Source organism: Onychomys torridus, chromosome 7 (genome assembly GCF_903995425.1).
Source record: "Onychomys torridus chromosome 7, mOncTor1.1, whole genome shotgun sequence".
NCBI classification, from domain to species: domain Eukaryota; kingdom Metazoa; phylum Chordata; class Mammalia; order Rodentia; family Cricetidae; genus Onychomys; species Onychomys torridus.
In genome coordinates, this window is record NC_050449.1 from 31,739,064 (window position 1) to 31,749,538 (window position 10,475).

At 43.8% G+C, this 10,475-nt stretch overlaps 1 protein-coding gene across 1 annotated transcript; it reads right to left on the minus strand.

Moving 5' to 3' along the window:
• Nucleotides 1-965: 965 nt before the first annotated feature.
• Tbrg1 (transforming growth factor beta regulator 1) lies at nt 966-9,906 on the minus strand. The gene is made up of 9 exons (XM_036193760.1): nt 9,595-9,906; nt 7,746-7,816; nt 6,931-7,151; nt 5,931-6,067; nt 5,521-5,667; nt 4,170-4,267; nt 3,798-3,908; nt 2,851-2,993; nt 966-2,295 (listed from the first exon to the last, which is right to left on the minus strand). Exons 1-9 carry the CDS (start codon nt 9,736-9,738, stop codon nt 2,150-2,152), a joined length of 1,218 nt encoding a protein of 405 aa, XP_036049653.1. The 5' UTR covers nt 9,739-9,906; the 3' UTR covers nt 966-2,149.
• Between the last annotated feature and the right edge of the window lie 569 nt (nt 9,907-10,475).

Genomic DNA, 10,475 nt, shown 5'->3' on the forward strand with positions numbered 1-10,475 from the left:
GAATTTAGCTGAACATTTAAAAAATTATCTAGCAGAACACCTCATCAGGGTGCATTAAAAGTCTGAGTCCATCTCCATAGGGAACGTGTCCCATTCTAGAAACAGGTGAAAACACAGCCAAGCTTGAATTTTGCAGCCAACAGAAATGAACTTATTCTGATGTTATAATAAAATGGCTTCCATACTTAAAGTGCAGTTAGGCTGATTCATCACTGCCACACATGGCCATGTTGTTCTAATGTGGAGGCTGCTAGAGTAGCTGAGAACCCCAAGCCCAAGGTCCTTTAATACCCAGTAATTGGTGTATACAGTCCAGACTTCATTCAGGTAATGCATGCAGTAACGATCAAATTTTTAGTGTTTAAAAGTTTAAAACACTGTGTGGGAATTGTGTATTTCCCCAAATGGAAATCATTTTTAACTGTTTGAAAATTAATCACTGGCTAAAAAATTGGGTTAAAGGACAGTGTAAGTAAAAACCAGCTCCAAATAATCACTCAAGGATGTGCTGACTTTGGCCTGGCTTGTGTTGTATTTCATGATACATATATATATATGTCTGGGATGTGAACTTATTCAAATTATTTTACTTTGAAAAGATGTAGCTGTTGGCTCCTTAAGTTAAAAAAATTTTTTTTTTCAAGACAGGCTCTCACTATATAGCTCTGCCTGTCCTGGAACTCACTATGTAAACCAGGCTGCCCTTGAACTCAGATCTACCTACCTCTACCTCTGAAGTGCTAGGATTAAAGGCACAGGCCACTATACCCATCGACTCCTTACATTTGTGCAATTAGTGGATTAAGGTTTGTAGTTCAAAAGTTGTGATTTTGTGCTAATCTACTGAATTGTAAAATTCCTGTCTTTTGAGACAGGATCTCACGTCTAGTCTTGGCTGGCTTTGAACTCAGAAATCTGCCTGCCTTTCCTTGTTGGGATTAAAGGTGTACACCACCAGGCTTGGCTTAATGAAACTTTGTCTTTATTCAGGTTGTAATCCAATGAACTGATATTTTTATATGGTAAAAGGAGCATGCTCCAGTAATGACAAAATCAAGACCAGTGTTACTCATGTTCTCTCCTCTTCCAGTCTCGTAGACAGGAAGCTATGAACTTGGGCCCAAGTAATGTGGTGCACTGAGAAGTAGGTGGCACAGAAAGGCACCCCTCTCCTGACTTTAATGCTATATGTAGAGTTCCAAAAGTCCAATAGAATACAGTAAAAATGAAAAGACAGTTGTTAGTCCATGGAGGGCGGCAACTAATCCTTATGTCATAGCTGAACTTGTGTTCATATTGGGTACAAGTATATTCTTTAGCAAGGAACTGAGAGAGGACTTTATCCCCTCAAAAGATGTGCAAAATTTGACAAGGAAGATGAACAAATATATGAGTTCCCAGTTTGGAGATAAGCAGAGAACTTGTTCTACTGATATTGACGAGAAAATAAAGCTGGGGCCTGGGTTATAGGGGCTGGTGACCCAATATTCCTAACAAGATTAGAATTTAGTGTTATCAAGCTGTTAGAATCTCTGTTTACCTCATGAATCAGTAGGTGCCATGAACTCACATTGTTAATCCGAATCCCTCCCTGATGTTATAGTTACAGGCTTAGGGAGGAGATTAGGTTAAAATGGCTCTGCATAGAACTAATGCCCTAAAAAAGGGACCTGGTAACTCCCCTTCCACATGCAGTGATAGCAAGGCAGCTAGCTAAGAACCAGGGGGCAAGCTATCACCAGGGGCAAGCCATCACCAGGCATCTTGAGCTTTGACTTCCCAGGTTCCCAAACTGTGAGAAATAAATTTGTTGTTTATAAGCTACCTAGTTTATGGTATTTTGTTACAGCAGCCCAAAGAGACTAAGCGTGTTTCTAAAGATTAAGTTCACTTCAGGGAGAGAGCTAAGCAAAAATGATCCTATCCTGACTACAAAAAGATAAAAATAAGCAGAACTGTCAAGAGATATTTATTACTAAAAATAAAAGCAGCTGAAGTGTATTCTGGTGTACACTGTCAGCATGGGAGCATCCACGATGAAATGTGTTAATATCGTCTCTGCTTCTCGACTGCTGCCTTCTTCTACATGAGTAAGTTTTAGTTGAAGTTAAAATCTCGTGATGAGAGAAGGACGCAGGCTCTACCCTCTTCAGTCTGAAGGCTGCATTGGGCTGCACTGTGATGGGGACTTCAGGGGCTGCAGGTCAGTGTCTCCCAAGGGCTCATGTGTCAGGAACTCTGGCTGGTAAGATGACACAAAGGCTTCATGCTGAAGCTCAGGGAGGTCCAGCGATCCTGGAAAAGACAATTCCTTAATTGCATCGTTGCCTGGGAATCTAAGGACTACTTTGCTTGGATGCATACACAGCCTCTTAATTCCTTACACTTGGAAAAGTCAACCCTACTTTGTTCTCGGTTGGTAAAATGAATAGTCAGGTATTTTAACAATGGGGGAAAAAAGAATAGATATGGTGAACTGTCATACACACAAACCCTTATGACCCTAATATCCTTAATACTCCGGACCACCTTCCATTTATGGGAAATAATCCAGGTGACATAGGCCAGGCCAAAAGCTAACACTGACCTTTGACTTTACCTTAAGTTTTATTCTCTGTACAGCAAACCCTGCCAGTTTGGTCTCACTTAAGTTACAGAATGAGACACTGAAGTTTCTGGGCAGGTTCTTTGGGTAACATGGGAGCCCCAGGCAGGCTTCACATCCCCCTTACTCTGCACTCACCAGGCCTGGCTCAGTGAAGTGTGCTACTTCTGCCCACCGGTGTGATGAGAGTACAGGAGTCTAAAGATGGTTCGTTTTCAAACCAGAAAGGCAAAGTTAAAAGATACCTGGTAGAATAGAATCCTCATGGTCATCATCAAAAGTCTGTGTCTCAAAGGCTTCAAGGCTCATAGCTGCATTGTTCTCTGGAAGCTCCTGGGACAGTTGCCCCTTCCTGGGTTTGCAGGCATCAAACTTCACCCACTGATAACTGTGGAACAAAGGGAATCATTCTTGAGAGCTGGTAGTCCAGAATAACCTGCCCCACCAAATGGATCAAGTTATTTTTTTCATCAGGTCTTCCCTGATATATATCTAAAAACCTTCAGCTAAAAGAAACAACCCAAACTTGAGCAGGCAAGCCGCAGCTGACAGGTGACAGTGTTCCACATAGAAAATGGCACAAGTTGAGCAGCCTTAATTTGAGAATTCAGAATACTCCAAAACATTTTGTGTAACCATGAATGGGAAATTCCATACCTCACAGGATGGTCACAATTAAAATGAAGGTGCACTAAAAATATAAAACTGTCCAGGGGGTATGTGTAATATGTATAGGAAACAACTGGATTTTCTGTTTAGACTTAGGTTTTACCTCTTGTGCATATAAAATTGTCCTCTCCCACCCCCGACCAAACTTGATCTGAAGACCAAGAACTCAAGAGATCTGCCTGCCTCTGGCTTCTCAGTGTGGGAATTAAAGCTGTGCACTACCATGCCTGGTCCACATATAGTCTTTAAAAACCCAACATGACCACTAAAAAACCACATCTGAATCACATCTCATCAAGCATTCTGGATACAGAGCAATCAACCCGGTAGGCAGCACACTGGGTAACTGGCTTCCTGCTCTCCTGTCTAGATGGGTAAGTGGGTCAATGTTGTGGCATATGAAGAAGCCAGCACACCTTTGACACAGAAATGCATACATGAACTGGCACTCAGTTACCAGTTTAGGACACTGGTCAGCTGGTAAGCAAGTGCCTATCAATGGAACAGGTTTGCTCACACTTACTTGACACAGTTTTGAGCTTCTGGACAACTCTGAATCAGGTTGTGGACGATTGGATGAGAAAACCCAAAGAACTCAGCACCACATGAAAGCAGGTTAGGCATCAGTTTCCCCCTAAGCAGAAAAGAGAGAGCTTTAACTTGATGAGAGCTTAGGAGGAGGTGAAGACAGGCTTATGAATGGAGTGGTGGTATGACCAGACACCACATTAAGCTTTCCTAACACTAACACACTCTGAGACTAGCAGCTAAGGAGTCTGAAGGATACAGCTTCAGTTTTGGTAAAGCAAGAGATCTCCAGGCACTGAGATAGCAAAGGTCTCAACTGTACCAATGGTGACCCTTCAGTGTGCCCTCCAGCTGGTGGCCAACTTACGTTGCAGAACTGATGGTCCTGACCAGTTCTTCATAACAGGCATCTGCAGAAGAGCCGACGATGGTATTCTGGGGGTCATCTTCAGGAACAATTTCAAACTGAGAATGATAGAACAATGAGGTCAATTTGCAAGCGGGGAGTAGAGTTGTACGACTCCTCTAGATAGTCCCAGGCTCTAGAGCCGAAGCTACTGCACAACACGCCAGCAGAGGGGCACAAAAGCTTCTTACACCGCTGTCAAAAACTCAAACCCCAAAACAGAGGAAATCCTGTGATTTCGATTCTCTACATCTTGCTTGACTTGGCCAGTGGTCAGCATTGCACTTGCTCCATACCTTTCTATCCACTTACAGCCCTAAGTCCACATACAAATGGTACTTTATAGAAATGAGATACACTGGTCTATGTTACCCTCTATTTCTCTGGGACACGTAAGAGTACCTAGAAATTGTTTGGGCCAAAGGATACTTTACCAATTTTTACTGTGTATACATTTTTCTTTATCTTTGCCAATACTGGATATTATCAAACTAAAGCCACCTGATGTTAGGGGAAAAAACTCAAGCTAAATTTTTATCATAAATCAATCATACTTAGAATCTTGTTTGATTAGTGACCTAAGAACATTAAGAAAATTTTTTCTTTTAGCATTTTGTCTCTGGGAGGAAATTAAGAATCCTGTGATTTTCATTAAACTTCTGAGACCCTGATGGATACGCACCCCATTTCACATTTACAGATGTTGAAAATGTGGTACCCTGCACAATGGTAACTTTTCCTATTAGCACACTTCGTGTGGAACACGCTGTGTGGCTGAGATGATGTCAAACACCAGCTCTACCTGCCAGAGATCCGACAGTGATCAGTTTATCACACAGTTATGCAGGCTCTGGTTCTACTACTCGGGTCCTTACCATGCTTCCACCTCAGTTTTCGGGATTGGTAGCTGCTCTATCAGAAAGAGAAACAAGGCACTCTGAAACTGCTGTTTTTGCCTGAGGGTCCCTGTATCTTAGCTGAGGCAACAATGTATCAAGTAATCTGTATGCATTTGCCCTTAACCTAAGCCCACTTGTTTTAGCCTCAAACAGTTAACAGTATGTGTGGTAAAATTACTACGGGTTAAGGGAAAGATACCACCTAGAGAATTAAATACAAATCTGTATCCCAGACACTGCCATAGCTGTGGCAGAGCTAGCCAGTGTTCCTGTGTCTTGGTGTAGTACAGACATTGATCAGAGTCTTATAGTGTGTCAGAAGTAACAGTTAAAGAGCCAAGGGGAAAGGAGGTTCTCAAAACCGAAAGAAACAACTGAAGGAAAAGGGAAAATAATCCTGCTGGAGTGAGTACCTGCGGCTGCACACCCCCGTCCTTGACTTGACAGGTATACAGACACTTCTGCTCTGGACACTTCATGCTGGCGAACACTCGAGTACTGCAGTAGCCCACAGGGTAGATGGCACTCTCATCATGGAAGCCAGGTCGGTTGGTGATGATCTAGAAAAGATCCCCCAATCTGGAGTTGAGCTCATTTAAGGCTTTAGAAGCCCAGTTTGCTATGGCAGCCACTTGGGGGCTGCGAAGAGTGACAGACAGAAAGTGATGGCCGTGAGCAGACAAAACTGACCTGGTTTCATAGGGACTAGAGATTTTCTGGGGCTGGTATGGATCAGCAAAGGGCTGCTGCCAGTGGGAACGGGGAAGGCTCAACCCCACTCCCATGGTTCTGATTATCCTGTCTATATGCTGGTCTCACTCACCTCCCCCAGGCTATATACTGTTAGACCCCCTAGTCCGATGGGGAACACAGGCCGTCCTGAGGGATCCAGGGCAATGGGCCGAACCAGCTGGCGAGCACCTCCCTCCATTTTCTTTTTCTTGGATGTTTTCTTCAGAACTGAAACGCAAATCTGGGGTCACCCACTTTAGGTCCCTGCCATTGCCAAGGGGAGGGGAAATTTACAAGTGAATGGTAAAGGCAGCAAGCCAATCCTGGTTTACACAGATGCTCTTTATGATGGCATTTTACACCATAAGCCCATCATAAGATGAAAATACTGTAAGTTAATGCAGATAATATACCTAACTTAACAAATACCATGGCCACAGAGTATACTGTGGAGTATCAAGTGTTTCCACAAGTGTGTGTCTAGGAGCTGTGGCTTGATGCCATTAGCTACTATCAGAGTATCACACTGCATATCACTATCCTAAGAAAAGATCAAAATTCAAAGTCCAATTTTTACTGAATGTATCCTGCTTTCATAAAATTGTAAAGTTGAAAAAGCACTAGGCTGAACCATCACTGGAACTGAGGTACCATCTGTAGTCACTAAATAGCCATATGGGTCTGTCCCCCAAAGCCCAAGATCTAACTTGCCTACTAACAGTAACTTTGACATAAGCATTGTGGTGCTAAAAATCTTACATTTTTCAGTAGCCTTCAACTGTACAACAGGAATCCCTAAGCTAGCAGTGTGCTCAAAAGGCCACCTTGCCCATTTCCCTGCCTCTAGGGAAGAGTACAGTGAATGCAGTCCAGAGAGCAGGGGCATGAGATGAGTGAGGAGCAGAGGCCTCAGGCTGCTTGTCCCCATCTATCACATCTAATCAGAATCTCTCCAAAGTAGCTTCAATGAGACATATGCTTCTCAAGGGATGTTAGGGGACTTTATGAAACACATGTGGCCCCTTGTGTCTACCGGGTCTTCGTCATCAGTAGAGCCACTGAGGCAACGGATACACTGTCTTCTTAAATACCTTCCAGTCTGCTGTTCTCTTTGCCCCTTTCCTTTTTCTCCTTCTTGGATTTCTTCCCAAATGGTTCCTCAGCCCCAGTGCTGGGCCCAGCTCCCTGGAGAGTTCCCACCGAGCTGGCCACACCATAAGCCAGGGGCAAGCTGGAGCTGTGGGAAGGAGCTGGCACCTGTGGTTCCCCTTCAGTTAGAGCCTGAAGCTGGAGGAGCTTCTTCAGCAAGTATCTGAGGTTGGAGAGGAAGGGGAGGAGATGTGTGAAGTTCTGGTTTTTCATTTTTTTCCTCAATTAATTATTTTACTTTAGTACTGGGATGTTCAGAATTATATACACAGATTATCACACTCAAACAGTAAGGTTCTTATTGGACCCTGGAGACACTGAAGCCCCACAGCATAAGCAGTACTTGAAGAAATCAAGATGATAGCTAGCTAGCGCTTCTCTTGCACTAGCAGGGCTCTGCTACCTTTAGGTGGAGGCCTCAGGTGTCTGGAGGGTGCTCATATGAACCCACTGTGCTTTGCAGAGGGAAATACAGACCGAATAGTTGTAGAACGAGAAGCAGGGTTTTTTATCCCTTGGTTTGCATAACTGGGAAGTGATAATAACTTATTACATATAGCAAGAAGGCTTTGTCAGAAAGATAAGAGGAAGAACTCTCTTGCCATCAGAGTCCAACAAAACTGTATTGTTTCAAGTCGTTAAGGGGTTATGCAATGTGCAAGAATCCTCTGGAGAAAAAAAAATCTCCATATCAATCACCAATACTACTACCACTGCTTCTAACAATAACAACAACAACAAAATGAAGCTAGCTTACCTTCTTTCTTCTTTTGCTTTAAGGAATTTTTCCTCAAGACGAGCAATTTCATCACAAATAGCAGCATTTTCCTTTAAGAAAACAATGGACTGTAGTCACATAAAATGAACTTGAAAATGAAGATATTTTCTGGGAACAAGATCTATATCTCAAACAAACCAACAAAAATCCCTCTATGCTTCAGGATAAAAGGGCAATGCTATTCTGCTCTGCACATAAGCTATTAGCTCATCTGTACAGGAGTGGGAGACTGCTGAGCAGGGCAAGGCACCTTCTGTGCAAGAATGATTACTTGGATTTGATCCCCAGAACCCAGACTGTAAGGACAGAAACGACTCCTGACAGTTGTCTGCTAACCGCTACATGTGCTTGGTGGCACACACACATTAATAATAATAAAAAGACATGCCTTTAAAATAATCTGTAAATAATAATAAAGTTTGGGTTCCACGGCAGGCAGAGGAATTACATAATTTCTTATCCAATGAAGGGACACCTTTTGATGAACAGGGGCACTCTTAAGGCGTATGCCAGAACAATATGGTACACCAGGATTTACATACTTTGGGCAAATCAAGGTATGTAGTCACTTAATTAGTGTAGGCTTTGGCAGAGAAAAGGATATACCACCTAGACCTGAGTTTATACACTACAAAATTCTAAGGACTACCTGTGCTCAAAAGCCTTGACCTTGACAAGGACAATCTAACCCAAAATATTTATAGAACAATATCTTAGAGAGAAAAAAAGGAGAAAAGAAACTAAATGTTGCATGTAAAATCCTTAGTGTCATCATTTCTTACTTAGGACTGTCTATCTTAAGACCAATTCTGAAGGAAATGCCCATTTGGGTGCTTCCCAGGTGGAACTTCAAAATCAATGTTCAAAACATCCTCTGCTTCACAAGATTTTTGTACACTTAAAGGAACCATCCTTAGATAACAAATTTTAAGCATTTGGCAACTTTAACATGAAATGACAAAAGGGAACAGTAAATAAGGAGCTGCATTGATGTACTTTTTTTCCCTCCAACACACATACAAATGTTAATGTTTTAGGAACGACAGATTTAATGTCAAAACTTTCCCTGATGCATCTAAAAGGCCTAATATGTTCAACTGAAAATTTGTAGACAGAAGAGTTAAACTCCTGACTCAAATGTGTGAGAGCATTTGGAAGGAATATCTTTTTCCAAGCACCGAGGTGACTCTGGTTAAGCCAGAATAGTCTAATTATTAGATTTCTCAGACCCTAATAAGTCTTGGTTGGCAAAGCAGTTCATTCACTAAATCCGAAATCCCTACAATTAGGGCAGGAAGTGGAGACAGACCTCCACAACAGGCTTCCTTAATGAGATGAGTTCCACTTCCAGTACCAGGCTAGAGGGAAGGCAGAAATACCTAGAGAAGCCTCGTCAAAGGGAGCCACAACCCCGGCATTTCTGAAAGATTCAGATGCCTGTTTAAGCAAGGTGTCAGCCATGGCGTTGGGGTTGGGGTGTGCTTAGGAAACAGGCTGTGTAATGTAAATAATAAACTGTAATCAAGATACTCAAGTCGGAGTCAGGGCAAACAATCTCTCGGGGCTTCATGTTCTTGCCTTAACAGACTCTTAATACTTAGCTCATCTAGAAAACGAAACGTGGCAAAAAGGTAACGATTACAGTTTAGAGGTGGGGCACTTTGCAGTCCTCATTTACAGAGTAGACAGGACTAGAGAAATGGTAACTTATCCAAGGACAGGGGGCTATTAAGCGATGAAATTAACGCTGGGCTGATACTGTTTCTCTGGGAGAGGAACAGATGGGGGAACCAGTCCCCACGGAGAGAGCGGCTGAACCCAGACTCACAAACACGGTGGCCTTGGCCGCTTTGCGCAGCCGCAGGTACTTCAACCGGTACTTCTCGTTCTGGCTCTTCTTCGGGAGCCTTTTCATCCTGGCCTTGGACAGCGGGGTGCGCGGCTCGGAAGCCAGGCCGCCCAGCAGGCTCATGATCCGGCCCCAGCTCGGGGGCTTCGGCCCGCGGAGGGCATGGAAGGGACCTACAACCAGCTGGCGCTCCCCAGCACTTCCGCGTCAGTTTCCGAAGGAAGCCCCGCCGGAAGTTGCGCAAGACAACTGCCACGTGTCACTTCCGGGTTTTGGATGCTACGGTTGGTCCCGGCCCAGCGGAGGATTCGGAGGAGGGGTGTGGCTCCGGGCTGCGGGGAGGAGCTGTGGCAGGAAAAGACCGGTCCTACCCGGGTGTTGGGAGTGCGTCGTAGAGGATGAAAAGCAAAACCCAAAGAACCCCAAACAAAACCCTTCTGCCACCGTTCCGGTTCTCGCTTGGCTCAGGCGGGTGCGAGTCAACATCTGCTTTTCCCAGCTGCTCTGAGCAGACCTTCCTGGGCTTTAGGAGACTTGAACACTAGTGCTGGAACACAGCTTCCCATTTATGCTGCTCGCACAAGTGTTGTGAACTTCGGGGATGGGGGGAAAAAAGCCCTTGATTGTCCCAAAGCTTGGGATCTAGTTGCAAAGAGTTTTAATAAAATGTTAGCATGAAGTCGGCGTTCAGTGGCTTTTGAATGAAACCAAGAGTGTTTCTATACACATAGCCTCTATTTTGAAATAGTTTAATCTTTATAACTAAGGTCAGTTGAAGGATGAACAAATCTGAAGTGCAAGATCGCCCGAGACGGGACAGCAGGCTTACATTGTTTTAGCAGCGCCACAAAACGAGTTGA

Bases quoted from the DNA above. Each gene is read 5' to 3' on its own strand.
- Tbrg1 (XM_036193760.1), bottom strand. From the start codon at position 9,738: ATGAGCCTGCTGGGCGGCCTGGCTTCCGAGCCGCGCACCCCGCTGTCC. The intron at 7,817-9,594 runs GTGAGTCTGGGT...GTTTTCTTAAAG, and splicing joins CGGCCAAGGCCACCGTGTTT to GAAAATGCTGCTATTTGTGA. The intron at 5,668-5,930 runs GTGAGTGAGACC...GATCTTTTCTAG, and splicing joins CAGTATATAGCCTGGGGGAG to ATCATCACCAACCGACCTGG.